Source organism: Heliangelus exortis, chromosome 3 (assembly GCF_036169615.1).
Source record: "Heliangelus exortis chromosome 3, bHelExo1.hap1, whole genome shotgun sequence".
Lineage (NCBI taxonomy): Eukaryota > Metazoa > Chordata > Aves > Apodiformes > Trochilidae > Heliangelus > Heliangelus exortis.
The window spans coordinates 33,875,671-33,900,032 of record NC_092424.1 but is presented as its reverse complement, the minus strand read 5'-3'; the positions used below and the strand labels follow the sequence as shown (position 1 = coordinate 33,900,032).

At 48.9% G+C, this 24,362-nt stretch overlaps 1 protein-coding gene across 8 annotated transcripts in view; it reads left to right on the top strand.

Moving 5' to 3' along the window:
- SLC8A1 (solute carrier family 8 member A1) overlaps positions 1-22,764 on the top strand; it is a 135,739-nt gene extending 112,975 nt beyond the window's left edge. For 3 of the 8 annotated variants that reach the window (XM_071740055.1, XM_071740060.1, XM_071740059.1), the window contains 9 exons: positions 4,643-4,749; positions 7,400-7,420; positions 8,195-8,212; positions 8,322-8,336; positions 9,003-9,071; positions 9,908-10,038; positions 11,212-11,311; positions 16,129-16,404; positions 20,121-22,764. In XM_071740055.1, coding sequence (XP_071596156.1) covers positions 4,643-4,749; positions 7,400-7,420; positions 8,195-8,212; positions 8,322-8,336; positions 9,003-9,071; positions 9,908-10,038; positions 11,212-11,311; positions 16,129-16,404; positions 20,121-20,497 — 1,114 coding nt within the window. In that variant the 3' untranslated portion in view covers positions 20,498-22,764. Of the gene's footprint in view, positions 1-4,642; positions 4,750-5,097; positions 5,202-7,399; positions 7,421-8,194; positions 8,213-8,321; positions 8,337-9,002; positions 9,072-9,907; positions 10,039-11,211; positions 11,312-16,128; positions 16,405-20,120 lie in introns of all 8 variants that reach the window. The other 5 variants (XM_071740057.1, XM_071740056.1, XM_071740058.1 and 2 more) reach the window with 5 other exon arrangements.
- Positions 22,765-24,362: the final 1,598 nt, after the last annotated feature.

Here is a 24,362-nt window from a genome sequence, read left to right as displayed (position 1 = left end):
CATTTCTTCAAAATTTCTTCCATTCTTTGATTTCTGGGGCATAGAAATTAGATGAAACTCATTCCATCAGCAGTTACAGACTCAGGGAAGAGCAGTTTCTGGTACAGGAATGCAGACAGTGGAATGACTGACCATGGATGCCTTCAGCCTTCATGCCAGAGCAGGGCTTTTTAGCTCAAGTGCAATAGATTCAACAGCAATGGAAGGAAAACTACAGCAGCAGTGGTTTGCTGCAAACTTGCCCTATGGTATCACTGGCTGTCCCTATAGGATGCAGGGAGGGAGGCAGGAGGTGTGCCAAGGCTGGTGGTTTAAGCCAACACACAGCCTGGATTGGTAGAGGGACCTCTAGCCCCAGGCACCCAAATCTGTTGGAGATATGCTCCAGAAATTGTACTTTCCCACCTGCAGTGTGACTGAGGGACAAGGCAGGAAAAAAGTATCCCAGCTCTTTCAAGGGCTGTGGTGTTGCACACTCAGGGGATCTTGAGTGTTTGGCTTTAATACTCCGCTCCTGGAGATGTTAGATTATTGCAGGAGCACCACTTTTCATCCCCAAATCAAAATTTACTCTAGACTTCAATGAAAATCTGATGGACAGCTTGGAAACACCGTTTAGATGGACCTTGGGCTCATATGAGGTGAAAAATAGTGTAATAGTTTAGAGGCTGCTTTAATCTTTTGTTTTAATCTTTTGGGTTTCTCTTCTGTCTCATGGATTTCAGAGTCCTGCTTTCTGGCCCTGCAGTGACTCAGCAGTAGAGGCTTCAGGGTCCCTTTTTTTTTTCTATTGACACAAGCATTATCATATCTTGTGCTGGAAGAGCCCCTGAGCCACCGGGGAGAGAGACTTTAAATGCATATTTCAGCATTTATTTGTACTGTCAGGACTTTGGGTCTTGGCATACTTCATCCCACCGTGTCCAGCTAGGGAAACCAAAGGGCAGTCATTTCAGCTGCTGTGCTCAGCACTGCAGCCCACATTGGTTTTGTGAGCCTTAAACAAGCTGCCCTGGCTCTGTCAGGCACTCCTGGTCTTTGCTCCATGGCAAACTCCAGGCCTCTTGCACCATGTTTTGCAATGCATGAAAATGAGTCTCATGCAGAAACACCTCTGACACAGAGGACTGAAGGCAGCAGCCTTGTGAAACTGGTCACTGCATATCCAGCACTGCATATCCACTGCATATTGACAGGAAGCTGAACATGAGCCAACAGTGTGCCCAGGTAGCCAAGAAGGCCAATGGCATCCTGGCCTGTATCAGGAACAGCGTGGCCAGCAGGTCCAAGGAAGTGATTCTGCCCCTGTACTCAGTGCTGGTGAGGCCACACCTCGAGTACTGTGTCCAGTTCTGGGCCCCTCAGTTTAGGAAGGATATCGAGGTCCTGGAGCAGGTCCAAAGGAGGGCAACCGGGCTGGTGAAGGGACTCGAGCACAGATCCTATGAGGAGAGGCTGAGGGAGCTGGGGCTGTTCAGCCTGGAGAAGAGGAGGCTCAGAGGAGACCTCATCACTCTCTACAACTCCCTGAAAGGAGAGTGTAGCCAGGGGGTGGTTGGTCTCTTTTCCCAGGCAACCCTCAGCAAGACAAGAGGGCACGGTCTCAAGTTGTGCTGGGGGAGGTTTAGGTTGGACATTAGAAAGAATTTCTTTACTGAGAGGGTGATCAAGCATTGGAATGGGCTGCCCAGGGAAGTGGTGGATTCTCTGTCCCTGGAGATATTTAAAAAGAGACTCGATGTGGCACTCAGTGCCATGGTCTGGTAACTGCAGTGGTAGTGGATCAAGGGTTGGACTTGATGATCTCTGAGGTCCCTTCCAACCCAGCCAATTCTATGATTCTATGATACAGCAGGGTTGCAGGACTCTGTGAGGCCACCGGGAATATGAGCTGCAATCCAGAGCCTTCATGGGCAGCCCCGAGCCAGCTCGGTGCCACTCACATTGTCACAGCCCACGCTGCCCAGCACATCTCTGCCTGGGAAGGGGTGGGAAGCAGAGACCATGTCAGAGGGTTCAGTAAAAGTAGAGTGTCAATAATGCACAGCCCAGATTACTGTAGAAAGCAGTCTTTCCTCAAATGCAGGATAAATTTTCCAGTTGCCTGGTCCTCCTCCCTCCCCTCTGATCAAACCTTGCTGCATGGCCACATGTGTGCAAGACCTTGCAGAAAAGCTTGACAGCAGGCAGAATACAGTGTGATAGAGATCAAGCATGCTCTAAGAAGAACCACTACTATTTTCACATACTTGCTGTTTCTCAAACAGATGTGATCTCAAAGACCATTGGGAGGAAATCCTTTTTTCTGGGATTGCAGTCTCATCCCAGGAACAAATTTGCCTCAGCAATTCTTGCTGATTGGAAATTTGAACAGAAAGCAGACTTGCTGTTTGTTCCTCCACCCTTTTTTCCCAGTTAACTTGTAGAGCAGAAACAGCATCAGTGCACGTGTCTACCCAACACAGAGCAGTTGCTTACACCCTAGAAAAATCATTTGGAGAACTAGGTAATGGCAGCACCTGCTGGAAGTGGCTTAAGACCCAAGGCTACATTTCTCAAGGAAGCCCTATTGGTGCTGGGTCTAAGCATCAGGAACAATTCTTTTTAATGAGCACACAGGTTATTATTTGTGGAAGATAATTATTTTCATAGAATTAATGAATGGTTTGGCTTGGAAGAGACCTTAAGGATCATTTGGGGGGGGCCTTTGAAGAATGCTGCACACAACAAGCCAGAGCGCACCCACACAAAGTTTATGTCTTGATACTTCTGCTGTCCTAAGAAATTATGAAGGTAGAATTTTAAATTAACTTTCTGAGGAGGGCTTGTTTTTTCATATATGGAGCAATGTGCATTTTAATGGGAATTGCCAGGAAAATTATTGATTTTGGTTTTGAAATTATATTTTTGAAATTATGCCATTCTGTTAATTCCGTCAGGTCCTCTTTGATAGCTTGGCTGAGAACATCTTTGCATCCTTCATTAGTTTTTTAATACATGATAATTTCCCCCAACTCATCAATGCAAAGCAAGACTAACTGCATGCTTGGCAACCATTTTTCCTGTGTACAAACCTATTGCAGCAATAATTATGAACAGAACAAATTATTGCAGATATTCATTACAAAATACAATTACACTGAGCCATGCTGCATCGTTACCCCCTTCATAGCCATCCCTTGCTCTTGAGTAAATGGTTCCATTATAAGTATGAAGGGCAAGTTTAATACACTTCTGACTTACAGCAAACAGCACAAGAAATCATCCTAGCTGTTCCTGCAAGTGCTTAGTGGTGTTTGCTCTCAATGAGAATAAAATTGTCAACTCTGCTGCCAAATAATTTTCAGCTTTACAGAGGGGCGCTGGGTGGCAGTACAGGCGTGCAAGGAGGGGAGAAGGCCATGAATTACAGCAGCGTGGCCTGAGTTTCACTTCCCTAGGACACAGCTTTCTTCCATCTTTATGGGTTTTCAAGGCTGGGACTTGATTATACATTACTGCAGAGCTGCTCTGACTTGTGTTGGCTGTCCATGGAAAGTGCAGAGGAGCCAGGGATGGGACAAGAGGCATTTCTTTGAAGGACAGGGAGAGACAGACTTGGTCAGGGGAAGAGCAACTGGGAAGCTTGTTGAAGGAAGAGCATTCACAGGAGGGCAGTGCTGTCAAGCATGGTGAGAAAGCAAGCACAGCCGGGAGGTCAGCAGCAAGCACAGGGCTTCAGACAGTCACTGCGTTCATTCACTCACTCAATTTTCACACTATTGGGTGCCTCAAGGAGCAAATTCATCTGCCAGTGGCCGTACCCTCCTGTGAGGCTTTTGCCCTTCATGGTGCATGCTTTGTGGCTGTCCTCTGAGCAGAGACTCTGCCTTCAAACCTGTCCTGCTGATGTTGCTGGAGCTCATTCAGCAAACCCAGGCTGTGTGAAAAGAGGCACCTTCTGCACAGCTCTCGGGCAGGAGAGAACCAAAATTTAGGGGCTTGGGGAAGGATATGCTGCTTTCAAAGGAAAGTAAAAAAAGTCAAATCTCACTATCCATGAAGCTTTCCTTCACCCTGCCCTATCCAGAAAGACTGTCTTTCCCTCCTGATGTCCCTCCACAAAAGAAGCCTGACCTCCAGCATTCCTTTCAAGCTTGTAAACTGGAGCCTCCAAAAGCCCAAACTGAGCAGCTGCTGGTGATGTTGAGCATGGATCTGATGTGCCTGGAGAGGCAGAGACTCTTTTGTGTGCAGGGTCTGGTTGAAGTGGTGCATCATGTTTTCAGGGGCTTGGTCTATGCTTTTTTTTTTTCTGAAAGGAGCACATCTTGTAGCTCCCAGGCCAAAGCACCTTGAGGTGAGGCTGGTCCAGGCTGCATCATGTCCAGCCACAGCCTCTGTCCATGCCAGAGAGTATGGCCCCCTGCTAGCTCCTGGTGCTCTGACCTTGTGGTCTGTGCTCATCCTGAGGCAACCTCAGCCCGTTGGCTCCTGCCCTTTGCTTTTGGCTGTGCTGCCCCTCCATCCTGTGCTACCAAACCCACTGTTTTCTGTCTGCAGCCCCCCTCTCCTGTAATTTCTGCCTTCTTCCTCCTCTCCCTGTCTCCCCTCCTCCCTTTTCCTCCCTTACTCTTGAATCTCTATTTCTTCTCTGTTCCAGCAAAACGATATCAATCAAGGTGATAGATGATGAGGAGTATGAGAAAAACAAGACCTTCTACCTAGAGATCGGGGAGCCCCGGCTGGTGGAGATGAGTGAGAAGAAAGGTGGGGGACGTGCTTCAGGGCTGAGCCCAGCCTGTGTGTCCCTGTCTGGCTCACTCATGCCTGGTACCTGCAACACCAAGCTCACATCCCCAACACCGATGGAAAAGGGCAGGAGTGAGGGAGGCTTCCTACCCTTCCACCCCAGAAACAGCCTTTCCCCAGCCTACCAAAGGCTGACCCTGGCTGGGTGCTGGGGATGCTCCTGCCCTTCCCCATAGGTCCCAGGGAGGATGTGCAGCTGCTTCCCCCCACCCAATCATCTCTGTCACCATGGCACCCCGGGCGGATGTGAACTGCATGCATGTGTGATGCAAATCATGTGTTTGCCTTTGTCTTGTGTTCCCACAGGAAATTCATTACCCTTAGAGTACTTGACCGTGAGGAGTATGAGAAAGAGTGCAGTTTCTTCCTTGTGCTTGGGGACCCAGTGTGGCTACGACGAGGAGTGAAAGGTGTGAGAGTAAAACCAGACCAGCTCTCAAGACGCTGTCGTCCGCTTTCTCTGTGTCTCCCTACTCTCACACTCCTTTCTCCTCGCACTTTGGCTCCCGGCCGTTTTGCCCTCCCTCCTCTGAAGCTTGGCCACTGCACCTTTTTTGCTCCATTTTCTTTCCTCTTTCATTTCAGGAGGACTCCGTCTTGCTCACAAGACCCAATTTCCTCCTCTCCTGGGAGCAAGACAGACTCCCAGGAGGGCCCCAGAGCATCCAGGCAGGGGACGATTGAGCATCACCAACCCCCAGAGACATTTTGAGAGTGCTGCCCAACCACCTCACAGCTACACCTTCATTTAATCAAGCAGAAAATGCAGTCTTGAGGAGGAAAAAGGCAATGCTGCATCATTTTTATTGGAAGATAAAATAGCCTTTGCCTGAAATAAAATGCATGGCCAGAGCAGTAATTTTAGCCTTTTTATGCTGGCACTAGGGTCTGAAAATAGCTGGGGATCATGGCAGAAGCAGGTAATACCATAAGATGCAATCAGTCTAGGAGAAATCCAGTTACACTCAAAGTTTCATGGCCCTGAACTAGATAATAGTTTCTCATAGGAATAATAAAAACAATTTGCTCTTTCATCACATTTCTAAACCAACTGCAAACCTTCCCTAAAAGGCAAGAGTTCACACATTTTTCTGTGCACTTTTTTTTTTTCTGCTAAGAAATTAAAATTAATGGCAACACTATTGTTGGCTGAGCAAGAAGCAGTTTTAGCGTTACTTAAGGTAATTAGTTGCCCAACAACAGACCCTTATTAAAACCTTTGTGAAAAAATGGCAGCAACATTTGGTCTGTCTGCCTTGGAGCTGCTTTCTAATTTCTGGGACATAACTTTCCCTTTACCATGTGTGGGGTTGTAATATATTATTTGTTCAGGACAGAGAGGGCCCCCAGCAGTCCCCATGCTGAGTGGGGACATGCTGATGTATTTCAGGCTAAAAACACATCTGGCAGCAATGCCACATTCCCCTCCAGTGCAGGTGCCATCTAGGTCAGCTGCATTGTCCCCTTCAGCAGATTTCCTGCTGGTTTCTGTGACTCGCTAGCAGAAGCAGGGCTACAAAAAATCAGATACACTGGCACAGTCCAGGCTCTGCAGGTGGGATTTGTATCATTAAATGGTGCCGCCGGTGGCATCAGTGGAGCACAGGCAGTGTTGCCAGATTAAAGTGACACATGGACAGCTCAACTTGGCAGCTTCAGCTTTGCCCAGCTTCACAGGGGCCAGTCTGGCAAGAGGAAACCCACTTTCTAGGGTCTGGGTTTGAGAATCATGGTACCAACTCACAAAATTGCAGCTGAGATTTTAAATTAAAAAAATAAAAGAAAAAGGCAAGAAAGTTCTTTGTTTCATTCCAAGGTAATGTAGGAAGCCTGAGGGGAGTTCAGCTTTGCAAACGCAGAAACAAGGCAAGGCACGGAAACCAAGTCAAGGTTTTAAAGAATGCTTTGGCCATGAAATTTTTTAGGGGGGGGTAGGTTTTTTAAACTCCTTTTTTTTTGTGCTTGGTTTTATCTGAGGCAGCAAGGTGTAGTGAGCTGTTTACTTGGCATCCTGGAGACAAGAACATCTCTGGAATATCACCCTTGAACCACACAGTCACTTTAGTTATGCACTTCAGGGGCCAGAGACCCACTGGTGCACTAAGGGAGAGGCTTTTTCTTTTGTTTTGGAGACCTGAAATGTTGAGTGACAAGATCCTTGAGCCAAGCCTTGCCACAAACTTTTTCTTTTGTCATCTTATATGCCAGAAGCGCAGCTCCCCATAGGGCAGCTGGAGGAGGTCAAAGCCAGTAGCCACTGCACATGGGATGGTTTTTTTGTCCTCCCCCAGGGCAAAACTGCCTCCAAGACCAATGGAAGATATTGCACATAGAATTCAAAGGGGAAAAATGAATTTTTGGAGTGTGTCTTTTAATCCCATGTCCACCCCATGTGTCCAATAGTTTTTATTTTAAATCAATAAGCTCATGAAACATTTCTGTTCATTCATTTTTAATGCCTTTCTCTCAAAACTAATGGTATCCTGCAGCTTTACAGAAATGAAATCTCTGCCCTGGAATCTGGAGTCTTTCTGTGGATATCCCTTTTGATTTCATTATTCATTTACTTTTCTTCTTCTGTGTTTGTCTCTGTCTGTCTCCTTCACAGCCCTGTTGTTGAATGAGCTTGGTAAGCGCGCATTTGTTTTTCTTTTCCATTTCCCCAGTTTGCATATTTTTGGAAGACAACTGATTTTGTTTGACATTTTTCTTTGCTCACAGTGTTCTCTCTTTGGGTGGTCAGCACTATTTAAGTAAGCTCAGGTACCTAATGCCACATTTTTCCTTGGAGTAGAGCCCCAAAGTCACTAACATTAATAAGTGCTAACCTGCTGTGGAGAGGAACATTATTTTTTTGAAGTGGGGGTTGTTAAAGCCATAGTAAATCTGCTGACACCCCGAATTAGAAACCTGCATTGTGCAGACTAAACCATCACTTCTTACACTGGCATGGCAGAAACAGGATTGCCTGGCAACTTAGAGGTCCTGGTGGCTGGACAGGGAAGTTGGCCAATCCTTTTTGAAGACACAGTGCAAACTTTGTCTCCAGTCCTGGGACGATTTAGTGCCCACCCAGATTTTCCTTGCTGGCCATCTCCAGGCTAGGGTGGCCAGGGAGGGAAGCAGAGCTGCAGTCTTTAGACTCACACTGGTTCTGCCCACTCCACAGCGTGTATTAAATACTGGGGGTTGGCAGATTGCAGATGTGGGTTGAAAGGCCTGTGTTCAGGTTTCCCCACACTATCCCTGGGGTGAGTGTTGGGGAGCAGCCACCACTGTCCCCAGTCCCTGGCAATGGAGCAGGGAAGGACCACCACATCCCTGCAGGCTGCAGTGTGTGTTACTGTGCCAACGCTAATCCACTTTCTCTCTTTCTCTCTCTCTCATTTTTTGTTTCATCCAGGTGGCTTCACCATCACAGGTATGGATTTCTGCTCTCCCCCTGCCTCCCCCTTCCCTCCTCTTAATGATCATATTCTCACCCTGCTCTTTCCTCTTGGTTTCCTCTTTGCTTTTGTTCTGTCCTGGAGGAAAACTCTGGAAGGGTAAGAAGGTGCCGTGCCGCAGCCTCGCTGCCCTGGCCGGTCATGCTAACACTGTGTCCTCTCACAGAGTGCTCTGCTTGCCACACACACCTAACCCCCAGTTTGTGAAGGGTGACCCGTCACCCTTGAAGTGACAGGAAGCCTCTCTCAGAGCAGGGAGGGCTTCTCCACTTTTTCCAACTTTCCCCTCCCTGCTGCCTGCACATGGTTCTGCCTGGCACAGGGAGCCTGTCCTCAGTGCCCAGGCAGCAGCCAGGGTGGCCAAGCACCATGTGAGATGTGGGACACCATGGTTGCTACAGACACACATACCCTGCCCTTCCCACCAGCAAGCTCTGGTAGCACCATTTGCTCATCCATCATTAGCCAGCCAAGTGTCCTTCATTAAGCCGAGTGCTGAAAGGGGGAGAAGTTGAAGAGTCCAATATATTGCAGAGTAGATCCTGAAGAGACCTGGAAACAATAATTCAGATTAACAAGGCTTTGACCAGAAAGAGGAGAAGGGCTTTTTGGCAGCATAGTGCTGCCTGTGCAGACAAGGGGAGGCTGGAAAGGGAGTGACACTAACCCTGTGTGAAGCAGGAGTGGAGTTTACTAACTGCACAGTGGTGGTTTGCACGGGGCGTGCAGTCACTCCTGCTGATCTTCTGCTGATCACTTTGATAGGCAAACCTGTCTTCAGGAAGGTCCAGGCTAGAGATCATCCTCTTCCTTGCACCGTGGTCACCATCCAAGGTATCTGCAGCATCCACCTGAGGGCCATGGTGGTCTAACACTGGCTGCGGTGTTTGCCTACTGACAGTTTTAGTCCTGTCTCCAGTAAATCCAATGTTTTTCAGACCTGTTATCCTTCTGTTCATCCCTGGGGTGGACTGAGAGGGAGCTCTGTGAGGGTCTCTGCAGGGACAGTGATGAAAGGCCATGCTGCCTCAAAGGCTGTGGGGATGCCGGTGGAAGTGCAGACCTTCTCCCTTGCTCTTGTAGTCTCTCAATTGCCTTCTCCTAGTTTTGGGGCCAGGCCATTCCTTGTGGTTGGCTCCTTGCACCTATATGGCACAGCACTATTTCCTCCAGTCCCACCATGGCAGCAGGAGTTCCATGCTCTCTGGCTGCCAGCCTCCTCTGCAAAGTAAAGCCCTGATCAGAAGGAGACAAAGCCAAGACTTCACACCTAAATCAGCCTTGGGGCTGCTCATAGCCCTTTCTGGTGTTAATGTCAGAATGTCTGACGGAAATGTCCTGATTATGCCCCAGTTCAGGCCTGGAGCAGCTTAGTGATGATCTGCCCCCTTCCAGCATCCCTGTGGGAGAGGCAGCAATACCAGGTGATAAGGTATTCTCCAGCCACATGAGTGAACTGGACTCCTGAGGTTGGATGAGTTGCAGAACTCTCACTATCATTTCCCAGCACAACTACCTGTCTATTGCTCTATGACCTCCTCCTTCTTAGCTGCTCTGTCCCTCGTGCTTCCATCCAGAGGCTTCCTGACACCCCCACCCCTCTGATGGGAAGCCAGCTCCAGAGAGTGACCGGCCAGGCCTGGCTCACCGATGGGCTCTTTGCTTTGCAGAGGAGAATGAAGAAAAGCAGCCACTGACCAGCAAGGAGGAAGAAGAGCGTCGAATCGCGGAGATGGGACGCCCAGTCCTGGGGGAGCACACCAAGCTTGAAATCATCATTGAGGAATCCTATGAGTTCAAGGTGCTGTCCACATCCCCTTCCCCCGTTCTTCTTCCCCTCCAGTTGGGGACCCTCCTTTTGGGTTTGCACAGCATTGGTAAGCACGTATTAATGGCATCACAGCAAAGCAAGGCAGCTTCTGGCATCATATGGTCTCTGAGCAGGACTAAGAAACACTTTGAAAGGTGGCTGAGTCAAGGTATAATGAAAAGGTGAGGGTGAATCCATTGAGGTGGAGGTGGAATAAAATCTGCTCTGCATCCTCACTCTGTCCATTATCCCACAGCCACGTTCCTTGGGCAATGATCCCAGCCTTTCTGTCCCTTTCACAGGTTGTTTGTGGTTATTTTTATAGAAGCACACCAATCTTCCTAACGTAAAAGCTAACTGGGCTCCAAAATTACACAGGTTGCTTTAAAATATAAGCTCATTCTCACAGCAGTGTGCTACACCAAGGTCTTACTTGCAGGAGAATGTGAGTAAGCCCCAAGCCTGGGAGTTCCTGCTCAAAAGGCTGATAACTTAAATGAAAGTAATGATTGGAAAGCTAAGCTGCCACAAATGTATGTGCCAGACCAAGAGCTGAAAGCTGGCCATTTCATTATCTTTTCCATTTTTCTGTAGTATAAAAAACAACAGATCACCCTTGCCATGTGGCAGTGGTGGCTGCCTCTCTCCCATGGTTTTACTGCCTGCTGTCAGGCTGTGTCTGAGGCATCACAGAGTGTGGGCAGCCCTCAGGCTGCCTGCCCAGGAGCATCTCCTACCTCCTGCTCCCTCAGCACCTTCCCTGTCAGCACTGAGCCCCAGCTCTTAAGTAGTGCAGGGAGGGAGAGCCCAGCTCTGCAAATACTGGTCTTGATCAGGTCCCAATTAGTGCTTCAAAACAACCCAGTAAAAATTCTTCCCTAGGCTTTGGGAACAACAGGAGCTTGGCACCTCTGCACTATTTGCTGTTAAGCCCCCACTAAGATGGTTCAAACTTCCATCATGAGCAGGTTTCAGAAGGTCTTTTTGAGTGGCAGTGAGGGGAATTCCAAGTACTTACATATGCTTCCACTGCTGGGGCTCTTGACCCGAGCTTAAAATCTGCTAAGCTTTTTCCATAAATCCGAGCATTAACACTGGTGAGTTTTAGCCCAGCATTCCCAGTCCAACAGAGCCTAATTCTGTCCTCTCTGTCTCCATCCACAGAACACGGTGGACAAGCTCATTAAGAAGACAAACCTGGCCCTGGTGGTTGGCACAAACAGCTGGAGGGAGCAGTTTATCGAGGCTATTACTGTCAGTGCGGGTGAGTTTGGACCACAGCTCCAGGTGAAATACCATCAGCCTCGCCTGTGTCTTGGCTTGGCTTTGTCAGTAATACAGACTGTAGTGAAGCAGCAGGAGGCAGAACAGGTGGCAGAGTTATTTACAGCGCCTGCATAAATAAGACAGCTGGTTAAACCCTTGCATGAAAATCACCTGGTTGGAAGTGTAGGAAACCTCCTGCATTAAGTGTGTCTGTAGCACCCAGCAGAGAAACACCTTGGCTGTTACCAGATGGCAGAGTGGAAAAGTCATTTCAGTGAGAGGGATTTGGAAGGGGAACACAGTTTTTATATCCAGAGAGGCATAAATGATGCTGGTGTGGAGCAGCAGTGCTCCCCATCCCTGGTGCTCCCCATACCACGGTGGTGAAGGCAATGTGGTAGCAAGGGTGCAAAGCTCTGAAAGACAGCCACTAAGACCCCCCTCTCTGTGGGCCAAAATTTGCCCTCGACCCCCTGATTTCAGAAACTTTGCATCAGCTGTGGCTGGAGGTTGTGGCTCAGCAGGATATATGAGCATTGCCACATCTGTGGAAGATGAAAGAAAGGTCTTCACCAGATACAGTTTAGCATCTGGAGATGCTATAACTCACTGGCTGGATGTTACAACCTCACAGCCCGGGCTGGGCTGCGTATGTACATACATTAGGGCAAAATCAGCCAGCTTAAATCAAATCACTGGGGAAGGCAACTTGAGCCCATCGGGCTATTTGTGCATTGAAATGAGGGGGGGGAACACTTGAGCTTCCTACCTCCAGCTCTGCTGTACAGGGTAACCTCCACCCAGCACAAAATATAGAATCATAGAATCTGCTGAGTTGGAAGGGACCCATCAGGATTATCAAGTCCAACTCCTGTCCCTGTGAGGGGCACCCCCAGAATCACACCGTGTGCCTGAGAGCTATAATTAAAAATTATGGTATCATTTACCCATGTCCACCTCTTAAAACAAGGAGAGGACATTGTGCAGCAGCTATCTTCTCAAACTGGGATCTCTCCCCTTGTAGCATTGCTACTTTTAGAGCCTCCAGCCAAGAGTCTCCCATTATTTCGGCTACAACATGAACATGCAAGACAATCCTTACTGCAGGTTTTGTAGCTAATACGGCTAAACTAATCTATGCTGTAATCAATTATTTAATTGAATCCCATACTAAAGCAAAGCTAGCCACTGGTACTTGGATCCCAGCTCTGTGTCATGGGTAAAGACTGTAGTTATGTGACCATCTCTTGAATATACAGTCACTATTGGGTCTATCAGGATGATTAACAAACATTTAATAAATATGACACATTTTGGTGGGCATGAAATGTCCCTGGCAGTGAGGTAACAATAGCTTTCCTCTGAGCTCTGGACCCTTTTTTTTTTCTCCAGGCTTTAGCTCCTCAAGTTTTGTGCCATGCAAGTTAAAATGTCTTAAACACTGGAGTTTGGGTTTGAGCCTTTCTCTGCAGCCCACTATGGAGAGCAGGGGAAAGCCACACACTTGCCCCTCAAAATGCAATGTCCCAGCTGAGAAAAGAAACAGTAAAAGCCCCATTTTTCACCTTATGAGCAACCCATGGCAATGTTTGTAGGGATGCTGAGCAGTGGAACAGCAGATCAGGTCTGTGGAAGGGCAGTGCAGGTACAGGCAAGACTGACACAGTGTGGTGCCATCCCGTGCTGTCCATGGGGCTGAGATGGAGGCTCTCACTGTAGCTCCCTTTGGTGTGCACCCAACAGCCCATAGAGTTTTTTCCACAGCAAAACCATCCTGGGCTTTGTAAGGCTGCTCCTGAATGAATGCTTGGGTCACCATCTGACCTCACTCTGCATTTCAGATCACCTTCACAAGATCTAGCCAGCTTTTTGAAAGAGCTTAAACAAAATGATACATAAATCTGAATGAGTGTTATGACAGTGGCACTTATGTTCATTTTTCAATCTTTTTTTATGCAAAATTACAGTGTGAGCACAGCACAGTGTATCCTCCCAGTACCAATCTTTGTGCACTGAGCAAAAAGAACAGAACAGCATAGGCTTCCCAGGCTGAAAAATTGTTTTTTATCTCCACTGGAATGAACAGAAATTTATATCTGCCAAAATAGTAACAACACCATGCCACTGATTAGCTATTGTTTCTGCCATAGCGAATTTAAAGCTTTAAAGCCAAGCAACAGATTATTTTTGGTCAAGTTATTTTAGAAGTATCAAATTTCCCATTGCCTCTATATTATGTATTGGTCTTGATCTGCAAAGGTGCTTTGAAGACAGTGTGTTCAAACTTGCAACTAAACAGGATGCTGAGTAGGACTTTTCCCTAGCTGGACATGGCTTTAGTTAGCCAGATACTGAAAGCCTCCAAAGATTATGTCCATCAGTCAGAGCATGTGTCCCAGTGCTTCACCAGCTCCCCGGAGGAGACATTTCTCCTGGTGCAGTTTGTCATTGTTGCAGAGGGAAGTTTCACTTCATCCTCTCTGTACATTGCCACCAATTCACTATAGGCTCTTGGTTGATGCCCTTCAGTCTCCTCCCCTGATTCACTAAGCCAGCTCTTTCCACAGGCAGCATTCTCCAGGCTCCAGTCTTCTTGGTGGACCCACTGAATCCCCTCCAGCTTCACCACAGCTCTGGTGTGGGATGACATATTCACTGTGCACAGATGTCTGCACATCTTCCTTGCACTCACTGGCTCCATCACTGCCATCTCCCTCCGCTGAGATCCCCCAGGATGCCAGCAGAATGCAAAGTTTACATGTACTGGAGCAAGGCCAAACCAAGAGCAGGTTGACTCCCCTTGTGGGTTTACCAAACCTCTGGAGGGTGATCACAGTCTCGGGTGATCCCTGGGCCTTTTCCTTTTCTGGCTCCTATCGGATCAAAAAGGGAAACAGCCAAGAGAGGAAACTTCAGTGCACAGGATTTGGCCTCCACTTTCCCAGAAAGGATGCCATGTTGTGATCCCCCAGTAGGCTTTTCATCATCACCTTTGTGATGAGGCAGAAAGCACTTGTTGTTACAAGAAGCAGCAGAGCAAGCAGTTCACCAGCAGCTTCCCCCAGTAACTCTGTTGTCATGGCACAGAGCCACCATTTGAACATGGGGTTAATTGATAGCCATGTATTTGTACACAGCAAGACCATTTTATTCCCCCTCTGGGAGGCTTTATACTTTTTTTATTCAACCAGACATCCACATTGTGAAGGAGGATGTCAAAGGAGTGATGTTCATCCTGGCCAGCAGTGAGGCAGACAAAAAGAGCACCATGTCATTCAAAAGCTTATGCCAGCCTGACCAGTACTGTGGCTGCTGAGAGAAGCAGCTTTTCCCAGGCACAAAATCATCATCCCCTTAAACCCAGTGTCTGGTGAGGTGGGACCTTTTCCCCTTGCCCACTGCAATGGAGCAAAACAGAGGTTCAGGTTTCACTAGGTGCTCTTGCTTGGCCCCTTTTTTCTGCCATTCTGAGATGTCCTCCCAATAAGGAGAGCCAGGCTCACTCAAGCTGTCTGAAGGAAAGGGAGAAACTGAGACACCTTCCTAAATACCCATGGCTGTGGCAGGACAGACAAGATGAAGATGTGCTGGGCCAGTGGTGGGGGTCACAGAGCCAGGAGGGGGCTGGATCTGCTGAGCTCTTAACCTACAACCTATAGGAGAATTTCTGGGAATAAAACAGCCTACATGTCCAGGGAGCATGGCTGTGGATACAGAACTCCCCAAGAGGCTTTGGGGGTATGCAGCAGCTGGTACTCAGGGTCTGAGAGCCCCTGAGACATCAGACAGGATGGGCACAGGGACCAGGTCTTGCAGGTGCTTCAGGGACCACAGCTGTGAGCAGCAGTGCACTCTGTGGGGCCAAGCACTCAGCACAGCACCAGGATAAACAGGATCCAACCCACACAATGTGCCTGGTGAACAGAAATGGAGCCAGAATGGCTGGTAGACTCAAACTGAGAAAATGACCCCTGTAAGGCATTAACAACAGATTGACCCAGGTCAGGGACAGAAAATAAAGAGAAGAAGAAAAGAGCATTTTTGCTGTGATAAATGATACTTCATAGCTGGCTCATGGCATGGGGTGCTTGACAGCTGCCTGGAAGGGATGCAGATGGGAAAGTGTTTCCATGTGCAAGCGAGTGCCCAGTGACCTTGGTCTGATCAAGGAAATGAAAGGAATGGACAGCCATAGCTCACAGGGAGAAACATGAAGGGACAGGAAAATGTCAGAGGGAAGGATAGTCAGCAGTGATGGATCAGGGAGGTTTTAGGGCAGGTGTTCTGCATGGCTGGATCCCATTTTGCAGAAAAGTTGAAGTGCCAGAGCAAGCAGATCAGCAGCCACCAAAACCAGACATCTTTCGAGAAAGTTGGAAGTAATCACAGGCATTTGTGAAAAGCAGCCCAAAAAAGAGCTTCCTTGAGGGAGTGTCTGTGAGGGAATGCATTGTCCTTGGTGGATTTGCTCACACTGATTACCCCCAGTCAACCTGAGGCCTGTTGCTTCCCATGTCTTCTGGGGAAAGGGCTCCTAAGTAGGGGCTGAATCCCAGCAAGTAGCTGATGGTTAAAACCAGAGCACCAGAGGTGCTGGCATTTTCTGCAGTACACGGTTTTTGAGACCAATACTTCTAGACAGTCTCTGTGCTGTGAGGAGGGGTCAAGAAAGGCCTTCAAGATATTTGGAATTCAGGGCCTTCTAGGGCCCAAATCATGAGAGATGGCATTTGGGAGGCTGTAGTATACACAGGAGCTATTCCCAACCTACCCCAGAGGGGGCAAGTCTAATCAGGCACTGGTGGTTTTCTCCAGGGGAAGATGATGATGACGATGAATGTGGGGAGGAGAAGCTGCCCTCCTGCTTCGACTACGTGATGCACTTTCTGACCGTCTTCTGGAAGGTCCTTTTTGCCTTCGTGCCCCCGACAGACTACTGGAATGGCTGGGCTTGCTTTGTTGTCTCCATCCTCATGATCGGCCTCCTGACAGCTTTCATCGGTGACCTGGCATCTCACTTTGGCTGCACCATTGGCTTGAAGGACTCAGTCACTGCGGTTGTGTTTGTTGCACTGGGAACATCAGTGCCAGGTAAGGACAACAGCAGGTTTTGTTGCAGTTGTTCATCTCTGTCCAGTCTAGGTTTGGGTGTGGGCTAGGAAAGCTGGGCACAGCAGGGTTCTTGGTTCTGCTCTGCAGGACCCCCAGGGAAAGAGTGGAGAGGTGTATGTGGAAGTTGTTTTTGTAGCCTCTGATAGGCCAGGAGGACTGAACCAGGATGTGGATTCAATCCCCTGTAAATTATTTCAAGGACCTTGCCCTTAAAAAGATGGTGAAATTTCTGTGGACAGCCTCCATGGCATCCATTCTCAGAGCAGAAAATTGGTCTTTGATTAAAATGCTGCCTGTGCAGGCGGTCCTGCAGTTTCTTTCTGAGAAGCTGCTCCTTTAACCTCCTTTAACCTTGCCTCCCAGGTGAGTTAGGTGATAGTCAGGGTGCTCTGCCCAGTGCAGACACCTTTGTGTGAGACCAGGTTCAGCTTTAGTTTAGCTGGATCAAGGTGAGGTTGCTGAGCTGGGGGAGCTGCTCAAAATGCAACTTGGGAAGCCCCAAGGAGGCCCCAGCCCCACAAATTTTTGGAGATATGTCTCTGATCTAGTGCCCCCCCCAGCCTCAGAAGACAGCAGAGACTGAGGACTGACCAAGGAGATTAAAACCACACAAGTTTCCATACCTCCATGCCACTTTGTCCTCCCAATGTACACTGACTTGCTGCAACCGAGCCTCCTTTTCTGCTGGCTCTGCAAAGGGTTCATCCACTCTTACAGATGAGCCAGTGTGCTGAAGAGGATGGTTCCAGACACATGGTTGCTCTGGGAAGTCCCATGTGAGCATGTGTGAGGGGGCCTGTGCTTTTCACCTTCCATGGTCTGTGTCGGCCAAGCGTGGCCTGGTTCCCAGACAAAGAACTCCAAATCAGCTTTCACCAACCCTCGAACCGGTCACACCTTTCTTTGCCACCCCTTAGACTTCCAGCAATCAGTACTCAGGTGTTCGAAGATCTTGAAATGATCCTAGTGTTATCAGAGCCCCAAAAAGAAGCAGCAGAACCAAAAAGAAGAACAGATTTGGGCAAAAAACAGAAAAAGGAGCATTTTTTAGGCCTCTGGCACTTTTAGGTGTGAGGCTTGTATGGCTGTCTCACACCCTTGACAGTGAAAATCTTCCCTCCCGCTTTTGTCAAAAAATGGTGGTATTTAGGAATTTTATTTTAGTATGATACATTTGACTACTCTTTCTTGAAAAAGCAGATGCTCCCAGTGTTAGTTGGGTGTTAGCTGGGCTTCTCCACACCGGGAAGGTGCATGGTTCCAAGAGGCGAACAGGCATCAGACAACCCTGCAGTGAAATCCAGACTGTCAGGGACTTTTCCTGCATTAAAAGCACCACTTGAGTTTGCAGAAGTGTGCATGTTTGTTTCCACACTATTCAGCACTAGCAGTGTGCCTCAGATGTGCCCCATCTCTCTTGCAGTGGCAGCACCACAGAGGCATAAGCACTGTCCCACAGCCCCATTACTGCATGGTCACTGAGGCTGAGGATAAGGGAAAATGCTTTTCCTTCCCTGACAGACTTTTAATTTCTTGGCTGGAAATGGCCCCTCTGTCTGTGCTTATGGGTGCCCAGTCCCTCCTGTAGCATGAAACGGGTCTTCATGCCAGGCCGTGTGTAACCACCCCACCTTGGAGCCCCTCTGAGAAGGAGCATAAAGGAAACTCTATATTAAAAAGACAAAACAAAAAACCACACACCCACACCCACACCCACACAAACGAACAAACAAACAAAACAAAAACAAAAACAAAAAAACTGACTTCACCAGTTTCTTTTTCTGAGCCAAACTCAGCTGCCTGTACCCAAAGTGATGTAGGAGTGTAGGCGTGCTAAGGATTCATCTTATCATAGAATCATAGAATCATAGAATAGGCTGGGTTGGAAGGGACCTCAGAGATCATCGAGTCCAACCCTTGAACAACTACCGCCACAGTCACTAGACCGTGGCACTGAGTGCCATATCGAGTCACTTTTTAAATGTCTCCAGGGACGAAGAGTCCACCACCTCCCCAGGCAGCCCGTTCCAATGTCTGATCACCCTTTCCGTGAAAAAATTCTTTCTAATATCCAATCTGAACTTCCCTGGCACAATTTAAGACCATGCCCTCTTGTCTTACTGAGAGTTGCCTGGGAAAAGAGACCAACCCCCGCCTGGCTCCATCCTCCTTTCAGGTAGTTGTAGAGAGCAATGAGGTCTCCCCTGAGCCTCCTCTTCTCCAGGCTGAACAGCCCCAGCTCCCTCAGCCTTTCCTCATAGGATCTGTGTTCAAGTCCCTTCACCAGCTTGGTTGCCCTCCTTTGGACCTGTTCGAGGACCTCAATATCCTTCTTGAACTGAGGGGCCCAGAACTGGACACAGGACTCGAGGTGTGGCCTTACCAGGGCTGAGTACAGGGGCAGAATCACCTCCTTGGACTGCTGGTGACGCTGTTTCTGATACATGCCAGGATGCCATTGGCCTTCTTGGCTACCTGGGCACACTGCTGGCTCATGTTCAGCTTCCTGTCAATCCAGACTCCCAGGTCCCTTTCTGCCTGGCTGCTCTCAGCCACTCTGTCCCCAGTCTGTAGCACTGCATGGGGTTGTTGTGGCCAAAGTGCAGGACCCGGCACTTGGCCTTGTTGAAGCTCATCCCATTGGAGTCAGCCCATCTCTCCAGTCTGTCCAGGTCCCTCTGCAGAATCCTCCTGCCTTCCAGCTGATCAACATTTCTCCCCAGCTTGGTGTCATCAGCAAACTTGCTGATGATAGACTCAATTCCCTCATCCAAGTCATCAATGAAGATATTGAACAGGACTGGGCCCAGTACTGATCCCTGGGGGACACCACTGGTGACCGGCCGCCAACTGGAAGCAGCCCCATTCAGCACCACTCTCTGGGCCCGGCCCTCGAGCCAATTCTTAACATAAGATGAGAGTGCTCACCTGGGCAAACCCCAGATGATAATCTCCCTGCAGATCCAGAGTGGGTTTGGATGTAAAATCAGAATTTCACTGTGGTGCACAGCAGCACCATGCTGATCTGCTCATCACAATATCTGCCATGTGAGAGGCCAACTGAGTTTTATCACAGCTCTTTTGCCACCAGTAATAAAACTTGTGGAGCCCCAAGTCAAACATACATCCACCTGCATGGTTTTTCTCCCTAAGGGGTGAAAGATGATCACTTACTTACCAAAGTGTCAGGGTCTGCACAAGACATAAGACATCAGTGAGGAAGAAGGTTTTGGAGAGACATCATTGAAGCAAACAGAAACACAAATATGAAACTTCAGAGGACCTGAAGGATAAGATAACAAACCACTGTGGCTCCCACAAAACTTCCAACTTTCTCTGTTCTTTTTCAACAAATTAGTGGATGTGGGAGAAGGGGTCAACACAGAATAGTACCGAGAATTGTCTCTTGCTTGAAGCACTTTAGGGCATCTGGAGCCATATTGGAGCAAGCACCATATTTCTGGACATTGAGATTTCCCTCCTGGGCATTTCTGGTCGCAGACTGGTACCTTCCTTCACTCTAGCCACAAGTGCCTTTGCTTGAGAGTGTTCATAAAAAGGTCTGTGCCCTGTCCCCTTCCTTACCCACTAGCTTCATTCCCCAGGTGATGCCGTGGATATTTCACCCCAAGCTTGCTGCTCTCTCTCCTTACCTGGCTGTTTCCTAAGGGTTTCTCTCCACCTTTCCTTTCCAGACACATTTGCCAGCAAAGTAGCAGCGACGCAGGACCAGTACGCAGATGCCTCCATCGGGAACGTCACCGGGAGCAACGCCGTGAACGTTTTCCTGGGCATCGGAGTGGCCTGGTCCATTGCAGCCATCTACCACGCGGCGCACGGACAAGCTTTCGAAGTCTCACCTGGCACCCTGGCCTTCTCTGTCACCCTCTTCACCATTTTTGCTTTTATCAGTGTGGGTGTGCTGCTCTACCGGCGGAGACCCGAGATTGGAGGTGAGCTGGGCGGGCCGCGGACTTCCAAGCTGCTCACATCCTCACTCTTTATCCTCCTCTGGCTCTTGTACATATTCTTCTCATCTCTGGAAGCCTACTGCCACATAAAGGGCTTCTAAAGGGACAATCAGAGATAGTAAATATATATATATCTATATGTATCTATATAGAGTTATATATAGGTATAGATATAGATATAATGCTGTGTATAATGAACAGAGAAAGAATAAAAGAGATTTGCCATGTTCACACACCTGCTGACGGAAAGCGGCTTTGGAGCATCCTTTGAACTAGGCAGGACCCCAAAGCCAGCAGGACCCCTCCCCGGGCCACAGCCCCAGCCAGGAGCCCGGCGGCAGGGCCCTCTCTGCAACTCTACCAACAAGAGCAGCTGATAAGCCACCGAGCCCTTTCCCATCGCTCTCTCCTATCCGCTGGTCCCTCAGGAGGATGGATGTGAAGGCAACCGGGGCGCCTCGGTGTGCGGGGAAGGCCAGAGTAGCTGGTGAGAAACAGAGCAGTGGGCGAGGGAAGGAGAGGAGAGCAAGGGTCCTGATCTCCAACCACCATCTGCCTGCCTTTGCCACTTGGGAACATCCCCTCTGGCCCTGTTGGAGAGAAGCAGGAGACCGGACTGAACACGAGGTGAAATTTGGGAGCTTTCTAAGGATAGAACACAAACCGTTTTCGTCATTGATTTGGGCTTGGGTTTTTTTGTTTGTTTTGGCGTGTGTACAACTAGCATTTCCACCCCACCCCCCCTGCCACCCCACCCCATCCCACCCCACCCCACCCCTTTCTTGAGCCCCTTGCCTTTCCCTCTTCGTGCTTCGGGGATGCCCAGAGGCAACCTCGTGTCCGGTGTCCTAAGCCGAGGCTGCGTGGAGCAGCGGGGGCTTTCTTCCCGCCTCATCCATCTCCTCGGGCATGCTGTCGTGGTACTTGTAACATTTGCATGACTGAAATGAACCCTATCTGTATATAGCATCCTGTAGTGATAGTCCTTCCAGCCATGTGGGTTGAGCATTGCAGATACAAGTGTTTTCTTTTCACTGGTTTTTATTTATTTTAGTTAGTTTGAGTTTCGCCATAGGTTTTCGTTGGTTTGTCCATTTGTTCTCCTCTCAGCGGGGGTGAAAGGAGGGGAAGCTCTACTCCCTTTATTGCTCCACGTGTGGCTCCACAAGAAGCAATAAGAGCCACACAGATGCAGATTTTCAGGGGAGGAAAACCCACACCCCAGAGACCGCAGGCTCCATCCCCACCCCAAACCATGTGGCCAGCTTTCCCCCCACAGCAGCCGGTCCAGGGCATCCTGAAGCCCTTGTGAAAGGCTCCACTGTCCACAGGAGGTTCTACACAAGGTCCCAGGGGGCCTGAGTGGAGTGAGCAGTGTCCAAGCCCAATCATGGTTGAGTCCCAGCACCTCAACCTGCCTCTGCCTTTACAGCCAGTGGCTGCCTCAAGACCCCTTAGCCCCCCCCCCTACTATTCCCTGTATCCCCAGAGGTGACAGCCCCTGTTTCCAAGCATTAAGCCATCAGGATCAGCTCCCAAAGCTGGTCCTTTCCCACAGCCATTTGGAGGCAGAATAATTCAGCATTAAGAGCTGAATGGCCATAACAAAATCTCCCACACAGCTGAGCATAACCAAGAAGTGTCCCCCAAGGAAAAAGGCCACATTTTGCATTGTCCAAATCTGAAATCAATGGGGAAGGATGAGACAGGGAGGTGTAACTCAGCATTACCCCCTGACTCCAGCAGTGCAGGCTGGGATAGTGAGCTGAACTGGGGGAGGTGTAGATGTAGAGCTCCCCTGGATGCAGCACCAGGATGACATTGTGCACTGCTGTTGAGAGATGTCTTCTTACCCTGTGCCCCTCACCGTGCTTCTTGGTGTCCCAGCTAGGCAAACAAGCAGCCTGCACATCCACTGGTGAGCTCTCCCCACCCAGCTGAAAACCACTTCTGACTCTTGTACCATGACTAATTGGCTGGGGTTATTTGTATTATTTTGAGCAGTCTGTGGAACTTTTAATTAACCTATTGTAAGATTTTTTTTCTAGGAGTACACAGTTGTGGGTTGTTTTGTGTTTCTTTTCTTCTCAAGCTTTTTTCCCACCTTTGATGGGTTTTGGGGGTTCTCTTTTTCTCGTTGTTTTGGGAAAAGAATCAAACACAGGCACAGGATGTTCCACAGGCGCAGGATGTTCAGGTTTATGATTACCCTTATGTACAACTATTTCATTTTCATCTGTTTGGCTTCATTGATTTTTCTTTGTGTGTATTGCCCACCACTATAGGCAGTGAGTCCACTAATTGTGATGGTCCTTATCAATGGTACACAATGCACAGACAAATAAAGTTTGTAATGATTCCTGATGGATCCAGTACTGCTCCTGCATATTCTCTGTGGAAAACACATCCCTACCCTCCTGTTGTCTCCCTTTACATTGTCCCCATCTCTCCTTTACTCACTGGTTTGCTTTTCTTGTGTTTTTGCTGCTGACAGAGGGCAACAGTGCCTCTGCATGCCTGCCCTTGCCTGGTCTCATGGCTTTCCTCCTGCTCCATCTCCACTGTGCCTTGGGCTTGTTGTGCTGCAGTACAGCCAGGGCTCGTAGCCGACAGGCTCTCAGGGGGATGCAGGAAACCACCCAGGGACAAAGCTGCAGTGGAACCATTCTGGGGCCAGGAGTTTCTCCTTTGCTTGGTCTCCCTCAGTGCTGTCTTGCCTCAGACTCAGGGAGAGCCATGCTCACGGCCCCAAGGCACTTGGAAGCTCTTCCCACTTCTGTACTGTAGTTACAGAGAGCTGCTCCTGTTCTTGTTCCAAACTCATGGTGACTTGTGCTAGGTTAAGCCAATAGCTAACTTACTGCCAGATATGTGGTAATGCAAGAGATGCATTACTAGGACAGGGTCTATGGGTGCCAAAGATCTGAGGCACCCTATGAGACCATTGAGCAAACCACTGAGTTGCTCTGGGCATCTGCCTGCCTGTGCCACCCAGTCCAGGTGCCGTGGGCCACCTTTGACCCACATGGTTCAAAAGAACTCAGCCAGGACTGAGGAGAAGAAAAGTCTCTGCATGCTCAGGGATGTTGCTTCTCCTTGGATTTCATCCAACCTCTGTTGAGCTGTCCTTAAATAAACTCTTCCTGTGATGCTTACAAGGTCCCTCTCTCTGAGCTAAACACCAGTTCTGGAGATGGGTCCCAGAAAAGTCCTGCCTTCATCTGATGGGGCTCTCCCTGCTCCTCCCAGTGAGGTGTCTCTGCATGTTTGGGGTGCACGGTCCTGGGATCCTGCCCATGGTCCTACCTGTGCTTCTGCCCACATTCTTGCCCATCTGCTGCACAGGATAAGGATGGGGCCACACAGCCAGTCAGACTGGTACCACCATCAGTGTCTGGCTTTCCAGCTCCAGTGTAGAAACCTGCCACCAAGCAAAAAGAGAGAGGATGGGAGGTAGTTGTTTTTGTTGCAGCATGACCATGTCTGTAGGGGCAGAGAGGCAGTAAAATTCCCACCTGTCAATAGGAGGGGTGTATGGCAGAGCAGGTAACTAATGCACCCTGGCAGCAGGAGTATTTAACATGATCTCAGGTTATGCAAACCTGACCCTTCTCCACACCCTATGCTGCTTTTTGCCAGCCCTGCCACTGGCTCCACTCTCCCTGAGGTTGCTCAGCACCCCCCAGGATGAGTGCCAGTCAAGCTTCAATGCTTGTCAAGCCCCAGGCAAACACAGTCAGTCATGTCTGTGTGCATTTCCCAGGCAGTGAATTATTACTGGTCTCCTGACCCGCTAATTACATCCACTGAAAGGTGATGTTGGTATTTTACTCTCATCATTTGCTTCTTCAGAATAAATTGCAGTCACTGAAATCATTAACAAGTCAAACGGGACTTCTGCAGCAGCTCCATTTAACAGGCAGTAAATAACTGCTCTGTTCACAGAGCTTTCCAAAGGGAATGATG